The following is a 15770-nucleotide window of genomic DNA, read 5'->3' on the forward strand; positions in this document are numbered from 1 at the left end:
CATACTACAACTTGGAAAAACCTTGAAAAGATTACACTAAGTGAAAGGAGGCACAAAGGACCACATATTATGATTCCATTTATATGAAACGACCAGAATACACAAACTCACAAAAACAGAGACTGGATTAGTGGCTGCCTGGGGATGGTAGGGTTGAGGAGAAGTGGCAAGTGGTGGCTAATGGGTAAGGGAGTTGCTTTTGGGGGTGATGAAAATGTTCTAAAATGTATTGTAGTGATGGGGGCACTACTCTGTGAATGTACCAAAAACCAGTGAATTGTACACTTTACACAGGTGAATTATAGGGTATGCGAATTGTACCTCTACAAAGCTGTTACTAAAAACAAAGCGGGGGGTGGGGGGTGGTATGGGGCAGAGTGTGGGTCTGGGGCCTCCAGAAATCACTACATCCTGAGGTTGGACTGCTCCGGACTGCCCCGCCTGTGGCAGGGAGACTGTTAGAGTATGAGGCACTGCTCAGGGCCCCCATTCTTTAAAGATTCACACAGCTGACCTCTCACCCACGCCTGCTTTATTTATGAGATTTATGATAAGGGTGCAGTAAGTAATTCTGAAACCAACCTATTTGATAACACTTTAAAATACATCAAAATGAGTGACTCATCAGAAGAGAGAAAGGAAACTAGTTTATAACAACCGGCTCTGATGAGATGCTTTCCACCAGATAGAGGCAGAATGGTCTGCAAGTTAGGACCCACACTGGCGTGCTCACAGCAGGCAGATCAGCTTTCAAGAAAAGGAAAAGCCTGAGATATTTGCCCGGGGTGTTGTGTCCAGAAAATACCTGAACTATCTCCTATCCTTCTCGTTGTGCTAGGATGTGGGGTATAAAGCACCCATGACTAGGTGCCAGCCTTTTAAAAGAAGCTGTCTTCTTTAATCTTCACACCAACCCTAGCAGAGAGATGGCATTATCCCCATTTTGTAGGTGAGGAAATAAACTCAAATTCCAATAGAAACCATTTCAGAGGAAGTTACCCTAGGTTGCAGCGTGCTCTGACTCCAGAGGCCACGTGGCCTCCCTCTCCTATGCATGGGCACAGGCAGAACTGCTCTGCGACTAGTCAAGAGAACCCAGGGCAGAGGTTCCCAGTGGCTTTGAGCCCACCTCCTGTGTCACAGGACACCCTTGGCAGTTGGATGGATCCGTGGTCTAAGTCCCTGAAGTCAAGAGTAGACAAAAATCTATCCATCACTCACCAGGACAGATACAAACCTCAAGATAATTTGTTTTCTAATGGTTTTGGCTTAAAGTTCTGGTTTGGCATTGGCTTTTTAGCAACTAACAGCTGTAGGCAATTTTCACACAGAATAAAGACATCAATAAGGCAGAGAGTGGAATTTTCTCCTTTATGAATACAGAACAATGAGCTGTCTTCAAGATGTACATGGAGCTGCCACCACAAAGGCTCTGGCTTGGGTCTCATTTTGGGAGGCTGACAGAATACAACTGAAAGGACAATGGAGGTGGATGCTTTGAGTGGTACTCGCTCTGCCCACCAGCTCCACCACTGAGGAGGCCTTCATCTCTCAGCAATATCTGTCTCCTTAGGTTCACTTTTGGCTTTAAAATACTTTAACTGGGCAATAACACCAAGCACATCAGTGCATCATTACTGCCTTTCTTGATAGCCATCCTGACACATGATTCACTGCCCATCCCTGGGAAAGGACTGTGTCCTCCACCCATCCCAATGACCTCAGGCTTGGCCATGTGACTTGTGGTGCCAGTCTCTACAGAAGGATGATATGTCCTTACCCTGTGTGATTTGCATTGGCCAAGGAAATGTGGGCTAAAGTGACACGTGTCATTTCCAAGCACAAGCTTAGAGCCTGCTAGCAGTTCACCATGTCTCTCTTTCCTATTCCATCAGGCCTGGGTCTTGGTCCTGAGCAGAATATGGCACAGAGCAGAAGCACAGCTGACTCACACTGGACATGCAGCATCAGCAAGAGATAAGTCTCTGCTGTTGTAACCACTAAGATTTTGCTATCACAGGATAAACTAGCTGCAGATGACCGAGACGGCCATGAACAATGATCCCCTCCACTTCTCTTCTCACTTTCTATCCCTCCTCACAACTCACCTCCTCCAGAAAGCCTTCCCTGACCACCCTCCTCATCATTGTGTCCTACACCCCAAAACACATTTACACAGAGGTGTGTGTGCTTCTTCCTTTTGTGGCATTATACCTCTTGTTATACTACTGAAACTGTCAGCTCTTTGGGAGCAGGTTCTAGTTTTCCGTTTTGAATCTCCTTGCTAGCATCTAGAACAGAGTTCTGCATGCAGTGGGAATGGGAGAGGGTAGAGAGAGATGCCTGAAACACTGAAAATATTCAACGTCATCAAGTGTAAACATGCTGCCAGGAGTCATCTCTTTTCCCCACCGATTTTGGTTGGTAATCAGCCCATTAATCCACTGAGGAGGCCAGAACTCAAACATCAGCTTCATAGTACTCTCTCTTCTTGGCTTATCTCGTAAGAGAAGCTTATAGGTGAATCCTGGTCCATCAAAGCTGGAGTGACAATCAGCTCAGTTATTAGCCCTTGAGGGCAATGACACAGCCTATGTTACTTTTTTGACCTAAGATTCATGTAAAATGATAGCAGTCTCTAGTATCTGTTGAACAACATAAATGGTCTGATTAGAACTAACTCCGTTACAAAATGCCAGTGGTGATCAAGGGAGGATACAGTCCTTGTGTAACGTCTATTGAACCCCCAAGAAGGGGCAGGCTTTGGGCCATTCCCACTCTGCATTATTCTCATTTAAACATTACATCAAACCTAGAAGAAGGTGGTTTTTTTTTTTTCTTCTGCTTTCCGGAATGTAGGCTTGGAAAAGTCATATGCTTTTTTCCATACTGATACAGATAATAAAGTCAGAGCAGTAATTTGAACCAAGGTCTTCCTAATGCCCGTGCCAGTGCCCTTAACTGTACCATAATAACCTCCGGAACACAGAATGGAAAGAAACGCTACTTCACAGGTGCTTCAGAAACTTGAAGAGAGCACCTACATTTCTTGATGAATGGGTCCTACACTAGATACATCCCTCACTTCAGTATAGTGGATTCTAAAATATGATAGTATCTATAAAAAGCTTCCCACAACAGTTATTATTGCAGTCCTATCATTAGGCTAAATAATTATACTCTACTGAAGTAATAATGTCTTTCATCCAAGGATCAAGGACGGGAGGGACAGTATGACTAATTTTTTAAAAGACACTATTACTACACACTGGGAGTGGCAGGAAGCATGGGGTAATCCCAGCAGGTGTGAAGCAGATGAAGGAAGTATTTGTGCACACAAGTATCTCAGGTTGGGATGGGGAGGAATTAGAAAGGGCAACCTAGGAAGCAGTCGTGCCACATATCTGAAGACCTAAAGGTCTAAATCCCTCCACTTAAAGCACCAGCAAAGCCCGCTGATGTAGTGATGCTACCTTTTCTTTCTCCTTCTCCACAGGCTCAGTGCTGACAGTTGGGGGTGCAGATCGAAGGGACGGATGGGGGCCATTTCACTGAAGAAAGGCAAGCCTGTGTCTAACCAAACCGTCCACATCCTCTCCCCACCCTCCTGGATAGCCCCAACTACCCCTGGGATGGAAGTCTGAGACTCACCACAAGTTCACTGAACATGACGTCCAGCTCCTCCACAGGGGGCATGGGTAATGCTGGCTCCATGGTCTGAAGCGCAAAGTTGCTATCATTTCGCAGCCGATACGTGATTTCTGGGTGATCATTATTTCGGAAACAGCAGAAGATGAATGAAATCCCCCGTCCACCTCTCTTCCTCGGGGCCATAGCTGAATTCTGTTCTGTTTCTTGACCGATTAAACTCTGCGAAAAGAGGACATGACATGTTAAGAATACAAAAAGGATAAGATTTATATAGTTTTCAAGTCAGACCAATTCAAGAAAGAGCCTGGTGAGCCAGAGGCAATGTCAGTGGAGCCAACATCTGGAGGCAACGTCTGCAGGGCATAGGGGACAACGTGGGCAGAGAGTACATGCCCGTCTAGGCACTTGTTCAGTGTTTCCTATGACCCACTGCTGAGCAAGCAGTAAACACTCCAGCCACCTCACGCCATGGCATATGCTCCAATCCCATTGGGCTCCGGGCCGTTCTCTGCACATCGTGTGCTCTTTCTTGCCAACCCATATTGTTCTTGTTACTCCCCTGCAAGAATGACCTTCTCTTCCTTGCCACCTAGAGGATCTCTTACTTATCCTCTAGGGTTCGATTGCAATTTCTCCTTTACTTTCCCCAAGCAGAATTAATAATATATATGCTAAGACATATCTATCCATTCCAGCTCATGTCACAGTCAAAGTTCCTTAGGAATGTGTCTTCCTATTAGACTGGCAGAACTCAAAGCAGGGGGAAGGGGCTGTGTATCAAGCAACTTGGTGGCCCTAGTGCCCCGCACAGCACCAGGAAGTCAGAAGACACTCAGTTAATGTTTATTGTGTTGAATAAATTCATAACAAAGGAGGAGTGACTTAACACGAGCTAGAAGGGTCCGAGATTTTCAAACAGAAAAGATCAAATGAATTAACTGATAGAGAGATGGTTAAATAAATGATAGTATATTCACATAATGGAACATTACACACTCACTAAAAAGAACGAGGCATCTGTGCATGTAGATATGGAAAAATGTTCAAGATACTATGTGGTATGTATACTATATACTACAGGATTACATGTTTTAAAGCATTTATGAATATATGTCAGGAAGTGTTATCAGCAGTAACTTCCAAAGAGAGGGGATGGGAGAACTACTCCTTTTCACTTTATACCCTTTTGAATTTGAATTTTTACCATAAAAATACATTTTTAATGACTGCATAGTTTTTTTTAAGTTACAACTGCATGTATTGTCTTAGAAAAATTTCTAAGTTATACTGTCAAGTGAAAAAAGCAACTCAAAGAATAATGTGTATAACATGTGCCATAATGTCTTTTAAAAACAATCTTATACAAAAACCTAAATAATTTACATGGGACTGCATAGCAAAAGGCCTACAAAGATACACAGCAATTTCCTAACTCTGAGGGAGGAAGGGGTTGGGAAAAAGGCAAGAAAGGAAACACACTTTTTATTATATATATATATGTATGTATATATATATATATATATTATGATAAGAGCATATTCCTGTATAACTTCTGTAGATTGTCAATTTTTAAAGAGATGGGATTGAAAGGAAAAAGAAAGGTGGATTATGAATTGGCCCTTGGTGAGCTGGAAGGGCAGAGGAGGAGAGCCATATCTGTGCCAGGAAGATGGTAGGAACAAGGGCGTGAATTCCAGGGAGGAGCCAGGGGGAGTCAGCGTAGAGAGGAGGGCTGGTGTGGAGAAGCTGCAACCCAGGCTGAGGAGTCTGGATTTATCCCACAGAAACTGGCAGTCACACTTAAAAGCCTCCCCTACATTTCTCTCTTTTAAAAAAAAAAAATTAGAGAAAGCAGATGTGGTTGGGTCTTGACTACTCATTCTTTAGAGCTGTGGGCACATGACTTTGCTGGAGAAGCTACAGTGACCGCTGAGCACCACAGAGAGTGCACAACAGATGATCAGACAATATATTAATGTCCCCGTCCTGACAAACACAGCACGTGCTGAGACACGGGGCTAACACTACAGCAGGCACTTGTAGAAGAGAAGACCTGATGGGGAGGCAGAAGCCCGCAATTATCCTCGAACTGATTTCTATGGGCGAATCCATAGAAACAGGGTCAGAGCTGTGTCACCCCCCAGGATGAATTTAAAACCAATGGGTAGGGCTTCCCTGGTAGTGCAGTGGTTAAGAATCCGCCTGCCAATGCAGGGGACAGGGGTTCGAGCCCTGGTCCGGGAAGATCCCACATGCTGCGGAGCAACTAAGCCTGTGTGCCACGACTACTGAGCCTGCACTCTAGAGCCCACGTGCCACAGCTCCTGAGCCCACGTGCCACAACTACTGAAGCCCGCGCGCCTAGAGCCCGTGCTCCGCAACAAGAGAAGCCACTGCAATGAGAAGCCCGCGCACCGCAACGAAGAGTAGCCTCCACTCTCTGCGACTAGAGAAAGCCCGCACGCAGCAACGAAGACCCAATGCAGCCATAAATTAAATAAATAAATTTATTAAAAAACAAAACAATGGGTAAAGCTGTAAGGAGACATAAGGAAGAATTTTCTAATGTCTGTGATTGGGATAGGATGCAGGTGAGGAGTCCCTGGCTCCATTGTCTTCAGACTGAAGTTAGCTGTTAGAAATGCCTAAGGTGTGTAAGGTACCCCAACTCTTAGATGGGAGACGGGAGAGAGATTAGAGATTTTCAGCAAGTGTTGACTTGAGCTTCCCACTCCAGCTTCAATTCCAGCAGCTCTGCTTTTATACTTTTTTGGATATTGATATATTAGGTATCGATCTTATTTTATAAAAACGTCCTGAGGCTACTCACTGCAATTATAAGAACATGCAAAGGCCAGGCAACAGCCTCCAAGGGCATCACAATCTGGCTCCTGCCTGCCTCCCCACCTCACCCTGTAGCTTTCTTCGTATGGGTCACTGCACTTCAACTACACTGGCCATGCTGGGTCCTGCCTCAGGGCCTTTGCATCAGCCATGTCCTTGACTGGCATGTTCTGGCCACATCTGTGCACGGCTGGTTCTTTTCATCATTAAGGCCTCAGCACGAATTTCACTTTCTCAGAAAGCCATCCCCAACCACTGTATCTGCCCCAGTCCTGTTCCATGCTTCAGTCACTCTCTATCCCTTTACCCTGTTTGAAGTTCTTCAGGGCAAGTACCACTATTTCAAATTATCCACTGTGATTATTTCATGGGGGCAGGGGCCCTGCATATATTGCTCATTGCTGTGCCCCCAGCACATGACAGTACATGGGACACATTTACATGGGATACTCACATATTTAACAGCAGACTTTTACATAAAGTCTCATTTAAACAAAGGACTTTACTTCAAAAAAATGTTAGACTATGGGGCATGGGGATGAAAGTCAAGGGGTCTTTAAGCTTTATCTGTACGATTTAAATTTTTAAAGAACAATGTATCCATACATCATTTATGCATTTAAAAATAAAAGTATACACACAGAAGAGAGACCAGAAGCAAGTGTGTCAACATTTAACAATGGTTAATTCTGCATAGTGAGGAAATGGATGGCTCCGTTGAACTTTGTTCTTGTTCTTAAGTTTTTTATAAGTAAAATCCAACTTATGGACTTTCAGCATCTCTTCCAAATCAGAGAATCCAATTCCAAAATCTGTCACCAGTTTCTTGATTGTGTAATGATGCAAACTCGGGTAAAAATTCTCATAAACAACTATGTTTCGCAAACACTCCTAGAGACAAGCTCTCCACTCACTTTAAGGGACAGTGGCCTCTGAAAGCCGGCAACTGGAAGTCCTGAGTTGGGAAGGGAGAAAAGAGGTTAAGAGCAAGGTATCGGTCATGGAGCCCTCTGTGATGACCTAACTGACTCTGGGATAAAGACTTAGCCGAGATACCAATATCCCATTCTGTTGAAGCATACATCTCCTGACCTAAGGAATACTTATGCAAGGTCATATGAGACATATGCAGTACCTGGGATTCCTTTGGTAAATGTGTATTAATATCTACTATATGCCAGGCGTGATAGTAGATACCTAAGGATACAGAAAGGAGTGGGTCACTAGGAGCTTATAATCTGGGGGGAGAGAGTAGTGCCCCAAATAATTATTACAAAAGTAATATGACATGTTATACAGTTAAGTGCTATGTAATCAAGCAGGAACTATGTAGGGAAGAATCTGGTCCCTGATGCTTGTGTGGAATTTTGACAGATGTTAGAAAGCAGGGCACTAGGCAGAGGGACCAGTGCAAACAAAGGCATGAGCTGGGAAGGGGCAAGTACACGGGGACTGAGGGGTGGTACGGTACAGGTGGTGCTGTATAACATCTTCCCGTAGCTGAGCCCTGGAGGGTCCCATCTCCCTACTTAAAACCTACCAACACCATTCTAAATTGGCTTTCAGTGTGCTATCAAATCCAATTCCAACTCATTGTTTCTGTCTTTTCTATTTCCTTAAAAGTATCCTACACTTAGCCAACAGACCGTTTTCCATGCCCCATAAATATCTTGCACTCCCATCATCTTCCATCCAGGTGGTCCACTCATTTCTTCTGCCCTTATCTTTGTCAACAGTGTCCCCACCCTGACAGTACCAGTCCTGAGAGTACTCAATGCAGTAAGCCTCATCTGCTGGTGGTAGATGAAATTTGGTTCAACATTTCTGAAGGGCAATTTATTAAGCCCTTAAAATAGTCACAATTTTGACCTAGAATTTCAACTTCTGGAAATATATTCCACGGATACATTCAGAGACACTATCAAAGGTGTTTTTATAAAAATTTTCAAAGCTATAAGAGCTTTGAAACAAGGGGATGCAAGAACAAAGCTATAAGAACAAATAAACAAGGGCATAAAATAGGTGTTAGTAATAGAGAACTATATGAAAAAGGTAAATAAATTATGGTACAACTAGATGATAGACCACCATGCAACCTTTGAAAAAGAATATTTAATACAAGGATATATCGTGCAGCACAGGGAATATAGCCAGTATTTTATAAAAACTATAAATGGAATATAATCTGCAAAAATTTTGAATCACTATGTTATACACCTGAAACTAATATAATATGGTAAATTAACTATAACTTAATAAAAAATTAAAAAGAATATGACATGCAAATACTTATGATATATGAAATAAAAAATAGGTACACAATGTCCCATTTATGTATGAAAAAATGTATATATTGATACATGAGCAGAAAAGAAGGACAAGAGAAATACACTAAAATATAAGCAGCATTTAGCTCATGTCAGCTGTATGGATTACTTTTAAAAAAACCCAAAACTCTTGTACTTTCCAAGTTGTTCTCACAATACTACTTTCACAATTAATAAAACGAGATAAGATTTTTAAAAAACACTTTATATGATTATTTGGAGGGGGAAACGTGTACGCAAAACTGTTCCTATCAAAAACTTCTAAGTTATGGTGATCTACACACCAGCTTCTCAAACTGTGGTGAAGGACGGTTTTCCCACCGATCTGTTACAAACATATTTTTGTAAAATACAGTACAAATATCTCAGTAATGTCAAATTGCTATAAGGCTTTCTCTAAGTGTACAATTCTTGCACTTTGTTAACCAGCAGGTAGGCAGCAATGGCACTGATGTACACCAGGAGATGGTAGATAAGACTTATCTCATTAAACTATAACTGTTCGAGTTTGTCTCCGGTGTGTGTCCTCAGGGCAGGAACCACCTCCCACTCAAGTGTCCCACATACCCTACCACTGCTGGTCCGTCAACTGAAGAGAGACTGTTCAGAGGCTACTGTCAAGGTCCGACTGCGCGCGCATGTGTGTGGAAGGGGGCAGGGGAGGCAGTGTTCAGGCTGCTCGGAGATGAGGTCAAGGAAACAAAGCAGGCGAAGGCCAGCTCATGGAGGGTCCGTGCTCAGCCTTCAAGTTCATTGGTAGACAGTCTTGCTAACCTACCCACCCATCTGAACATGATCTGGGCCTTTTAGCGTTTTGAGACCCTCTACAATGCACAGCCAACAGGTACGGTAATCTGTGGTCTGGGTCTTTCTTCCCCCATTGAAGAGTCAACTCCATAGGGAAAAGTGCCCACGGCATGTGTTGCACAGTGCCTCACACATATAGGAGGGTAATCAATGTATTTGAGAAACTAATAAAGAGAGTAATTACTTTACTTTTGCATTTTACAAGTTGTTTCGCTTAAACACAAGTTATACTACGTTCTGGCGGTATAGAAGAGGGGAGCAGAGGAGACATTAAGATCTAAGAAAATTCAGTCCAAAGCATTTTTCAAGTCTTAAAAATATGCCAACAGTTCTATAAACAGAAGAATACTAAGGGGTCTTGGCTAATTTCTAAGACGGGTAATGAGATATAGGGCCTATTACATTTAAGGACCTAATTGACATCATTTTAATAAGGACAAATATTGCCTTTGATAGGTGATTTGTGTTTAAAAGCCTCAGTAAATCCCAAAGACCAAGTTTTTATTCTGGCTCTTCCGTGGAACCCCAAATACAAGGTCCTCCACTAAGCCCATCCTTAAACTGTAGATGACGGCAAAACTTTGAGATTTCCAACAAGCAACCGTTTTTAACGCACTTACTTGGAGCTCCACTGTTCAGAGCCCAGTTTCCTGGATATAGACCAAAACAGGAAGCAAAAGTAATCATCTCACTTGACCCCTTAGTGGCAGTAGGCACTTCTGGCCAGCTCTCTTAACTGCTCTAGCACTTCACTAACGAGTGATCCCAACAACGGCCTGTGTACAAGATTCTAGAAGCACATTCACACCCATCACTTCTTTCCGTCATCCCCATTTGACACATGAGATTTAAGAGGAGACTTGGCAGGGAGAGGGGCAATTAGAAGAGTAATCTGCGAGAGACTTGATTTGCTGGTGAAGGCAAAGAGATGTTTATTCAGAACAGCCTAATTGTTGGGAGTGGGGTTTGCAGAGGTCAGAGAACCTGCTTGCTTAGTTCAGCCTCCTCTCATCTCTCATGTGAATGACTACAACAGCTTCTTAACTCCTCTTCCTGACCCCAGTCTAGGGGTTGACAAAGCTTTTCTGAAAAGGGCCAGATAGTGAATATCTCAGGCTTTGTAGGCCATTAAGCCTCTATCACAACTGCTCAAGCCCACCACAACATGAAAGACATTTCTGTGAACAAGGGTGTGTGCCTGTGTGCCAATAAAACTTTATTTGTGACACTAAAATTGAATTTTATATAACTTTCTCATGTCACAAATATTTATTTTAAACCATTTAAAAATGTGGAAATCATTCTTAGCTCATGGAACATACAAGAATAGGTGGTGTGCCCACGTGGGCCCGTGGGCTGAAGGCTGCCAACAGCTGCCCTAGTCCATCACATTTATCCATTTAATTCATTGTGTCCAATGTTTATCAATCAGGTGCCAAACACTGTGCTAGGTACTAAAGAAAAAAGGCTGAAAATAAGAGAATATGTCTTTAGGGAGCTTATTTGATTTGAAGAAAGCAGGTAAAAGAATCAAGTAAACTATAACATAATTACTGATTTTAGTTAGTGTTACAGGCGATGCAAGAAGAAAATGAAAGAAAATGCTGGTGATGGTGCTGGTGGGAGGGGACAGCTACTTTAGATAGTGTGATCTGAGAGGGGGCATATAAAGTGAAGACTGATGCATAAATGGGACGAGATCTGCAGAGTGTCAGGGAAGAGGACTCCAGGCAGCAGGAGTGTGTGTAGCAGCCCAGGGCAGGTGGGGACCTCGGCACATTTGAATCAGGGAGAAAGACTAGTGGGGCTGGAGCACAGCGAGTGATGGGAGTGTTGTTAAGAGAGATGAGGTTGCAGGGGGCAGGGGCCCAGACCCCAGGGCCTTGTACACCGGAGTGAGGAATCTGGGATTTATTCTCAGCACGTCATAAATCCAACTGTGTCACTGGGCTCTGCAGTGTCTCCTGGATATGGTCCAACTTCCCAGCCTGGACCAAATAAAGACCCTCCTTTATTTTCTACCGTCTTCTCCCACACCTTAACTGCTGTGCACCCCTGTGCCCGCCCCATACACACATGCCCACAGCAGTAGTTGCACCTCTGAGCCCATCCCTCTGCAGTTCCCTCAGCCTAGGTGCTCCTTTCCATCTTTACCTGACTATCTTCCACTTACCAGTCAAGACCACACTCCAATACTGCTGCTTTTATGATCCTTCAATGTCCCAGAGATGGTCACACATTTCTTTTCACACCCCCGGCACCATATACATAGTTGAGTCTTTTTTTGGTTTGGGTGTTTTTTTTAATTCATGTCTGTTTCTCCCACTAAACTATGAGATCCTAAAGGCAGGGACCAAGTTTCATTCAGTGCCTGGCACACAGTATATTTGCAATAAATGTCTGTTGAATGCAAAAGCACAAATGCCTAAGTGAACAGATGGTCTCATCTCTGAACTTCAGGGTGGTGCGACTTGGTGTTCTTCCCACAGTTGCCTGTAGATCTGTTTTTCACAACTGCCAAAACATTTGAAGGCAATCAGATTGCCAAGTGCTCTTTAGCCACTTGTCAAGATTTCTGATGCTGACAGTAGCCTCACAAACAGACTTCATTCTGGCGGTATCTGCAGCTTCCCTACAGTGAGAAATTTCTCTCTGGCCGAACTGGCTGGTACTTGGTTTTTCCACCCATCCTCCAGTAAACTCCATTGGAAACAAATCCACTGATAGAATCTTTTAGACATTTTCCCCCCTCCTTACATTCAGTGAACACTTCGCCCAAGATGTATTCACTTACTCAGCTATCATACCTGAGCCTCCATAGGCCAGACTCAGTGCTAGGTGCTAGAGAAATAGGTGAAGAAAACTCACAGACTAGGGAGATCACACCTAGTGGGGACATTTAGGGAGCAGTGAAGCTGGTCCTTTTGGCCACTGAGGAGGCAATGTGTAGTTACTGAAACCAGCAGCCGATGTTTCCACATCTTGGCCCCCTTTTCAATCAGATCGGCCTGAGGGAAAGGACTAATTCCACCAGGACAGCTGGGCCCTCAACCAGAACACATCTTCTCATCTCAGCTTCTGGCCCTGCTGCAGAGGGGAGAAGGTGCTTCTGGGACACCCAAACAGCAATCCACCTATAGCATTACAGATGACTATTGCTATGCCGTGCACAAGGAAGCAATTAAAAAGCTGCTTAAGATTCTGGAGCAGGTGCATTTTGCTTAGCAAAGAATCAGAAATTTAATCCATCTGTGGCCTAGCTCGAAGTCAGAGTCATTTGTATTGCTCTTTACCAAAACAAACAAGAGTCTCAATGTGATAACAGTCAAAAAATGAGGACCAAATTTGCGGGAATGTTGTTTACAATTATGATGAGTAAAAAAAAAAAAAACAAAAAACTAGAGAACAGAAACAGTCCACAAGAAAACCCCCTTTAATACTTTTCCTTTGATAATGCCAAGTCACAACACATACGTAATATGGAAAGTTTGCTTTCCACAAAGCTACACATGAGCAGTACCTAACATATGGGGGAAAATGGAAGGTCGTGTTGACAAAACAGATTTGCACTGATACGTACATCAGTCTCGCTGGCTCATCAGGGACTTATGGCCACATTTATAAGATGGCTGAGGGATACACTCACTGGCTAAGTTACCAAGGTCTTCCTCTAACCAAAGTGGTTACGGGGGAAACAACAGCTTACATGCTGAAGGACGGGAAAGAAGGAGACGGTGGTCCCTTCCTGCTACCAACTTGGTTAAACAGTTGAGAATTTCTGCATGGACACACGAAACGCAGTGGGCACCATGTATGTCAAGTTCCACGTCTATTATTTTAATCAAGATAGTATTTTGCATTTAATTCTCCAGTTATCACTTTACCACTAAAATATTGTCATTGTTTATTATAAATGGTCTCTGGAATTTCTGAAACAATGTCACAGATATAAAAAGAAGGGCAAGAAAAAAAATTATGCCGCAAGTACAATTTTAAAGAGAAAGGTTAAGAGAACCCTCAGTTTTAATTAGCGAACCTATTGTTTTCAGAGCTGCAGTTTACCTCACATTTTGCAGAGGGCTCTGACATACGACTTGGGTTTCAACATGTTAATGTTAACCCAAATTCTCTTATCAAGAAGAATGTGAAAGGAAAAAATTGCTTTGCTTCTTTCCTTGGCCATCTCTCTCCCATCTCACATTCCTCATGTCTGGTTTCATTTCAAGAACACCAGATGCCAAATACTATTTGGAGCTTTAAAAAATGATGGGTTGCAGTCTAAAGGCTGTAGGAGAAACGTCTGAAACGGAATGTGTTTTCCCCGTAAGTTTCAACATCCTCTCCATCAGGAAACGGAAAGGGCGTTTCGCAGTGAGTCCAGTGGAGGGACAGCCCTTCCCACACGCTTGGTCCCAAAAGGATGTTCTAATAGGGCATTTCTTGGAGTGGCTCCTGGAAATTCACCCAGCAGTCAATCCTCTCAACCCAGTGACTTTTCTGAGACAAGAAGAAAACAATGAGGGCATCCCACCACGGACGGGGAAACCAAAATCCAAACATTCAAATAAGCCTCTGCCACCCTGAAAACACTTCCTGCTCCACTGTGTAAGCAGCACAGCAAAAGCAAAGCACACTCCCTCCTCTGGGTCCGCCTGCATCACTGTGGGGGAGGGGGGGCATGCAAAGTGGAAGCCAGAACCAGTCCCCTTCCTTCCCTACTTCCTCCCGAGATAAGGGAGGAAGGAACCCAAATGAAGTGCATGCACACCCTCAAGCCAGACCAAGCCTCAACCAGCACATAATCAACAGTCCTGTTCCAGGCCCAAGCCATGGACTCCTGCCAGAGAATAGCCCCTCTTCACATAAAGAGCAAAGGAGGGGACCTCCAGGTCTCTACCCTGAAAAGCTGGCAACGACTATTCTGTCATGACTCAATAATTTAACCGTGGGTTTAGGGCATAAATCCCTAAAGTCAATGTAACACAGATCTCGAGTTAGGAAGTTTGTGCTGTTCACGTGACAGAAACCAGTCTGGAAGCCAGGACATCTAGTCTAGATCATCTGGGAGAAGAGCCAAACCAAGTGTCACTGGAGCTCCCCACCAAACAAAGCGCAACCTCGCCAGAGGGCCTGTTTCTAGTCTGTGAGGGAAGTCAATAAACAAATTTAAGCCCACGCTGAAAGAAATGCAAATCATTTTCCCCCTTTGAGTTTTCTACCTCCCTGACTCTAAGGGACCCACTCAGAGTCTTTAAAGACAACTTGATACAAACCCCCTATAACTGGGGGTTATACAAACATAAGAAGCTACCACTCAAACGGCCAGCTTTGTCACATCGGAAGCTCTCACTCTTCCAAGAGGCCAAGTTTTGTTCTTCAACGAATATGTAAAAGAATGCAACTTTCCTGAATCACCTAATAGCCCTTTTCAGAAAGGGTACACTGCCACCAATCTACAATCACCTGTAGTCTATATGCTCTGGTCCTCTGGTGATCCGACTGAAACAAGCCCTAAAGGTCAGAGTCTTCACCACTTCAGGTCAACGTGCTGCATCTTAAAAGGTCTCCCCACCGAAATGACCACACTTGAGGCACTTAAGGTTTCAGACCTTCCCAAACAAGCGGCCAACCCTCTGGTGTCATCCACAGAGAATATGCAAATGACATTAAAAAGACATTGTCTAAAAAGAAACATAGTATTAGGCATTTTTTGGAACCTCCTAACTGAAATGATTCTGGCAAATTCTGAGAGAAAAGAGGGTGAGCAGATAAATACAGTTGACCCTTGAACAACAAGGGGGTTAAGGGCTCTGATCCTCCACACAGTAGAAAATCTGAGTGTAATTTACAGTTGGCCCACTGCATACTCGGTTCCTCCCGTATCCACGGTTCTGCAAACGGGGATTCGACCAAGTGCGGATCATGTGGTGCTATAGTATTTACTGTTGAGGAAACTCCAGGTACAAGTGGACCTTCACAGTTCAAACCCGTGTTGTTCGAGGGTCAACTGTACTTGGTTTGAACAACTATGTTTTCCAAATCTTCAAGCAAAATTTAGTGTAATTTAGAAAAGATAAACTGGGGGGCACTCTAGGCCGAGGACTCACGACGCAGCCTCCCAGTAATATTATCAGCAGAGGA

General features: G+C 43.7%; 1 protein-coding gene across 2 annotated transcripts in view; it reads right to left on the minus strand.

Moving 5' to 3' along the window:
- The window catches only part of DAAM1 (dishevelled associated activator of morphogenesis 1), a 179173-nt gene that overhangs the window by 109591 nt on the left and 53812 nt on the right, over positions 1 to 15770 (minus strand). For both annotated transcript variants that reach the window (XM_082647226.1, XM_082647225.1), the window contains one exon: positions 3652 to 3870. In XM_082647226.1, the coding sequence (XP_082503352.1) occupies positions 3652 to 3834 (183 nt within the window). In that variant the 5' untranslated portion in view covers positions 3835 to 3870. The remainder of the gene's footprint in view (positions 1 to 3651; positions 3871 to 15770) is intronic.

This window comes from Grampus griseus, assembly GCF_964374135.1.
Source record: "Grampus griseus genome assembly, chromosome: 2".
NCBI classification, from domain to species: domain Eukaryota; kingdom Metazoa; phylum Chordata; class Mammalia; order Artiodactyla; family Delphinidae; genus Grampus; species Grampus griseus.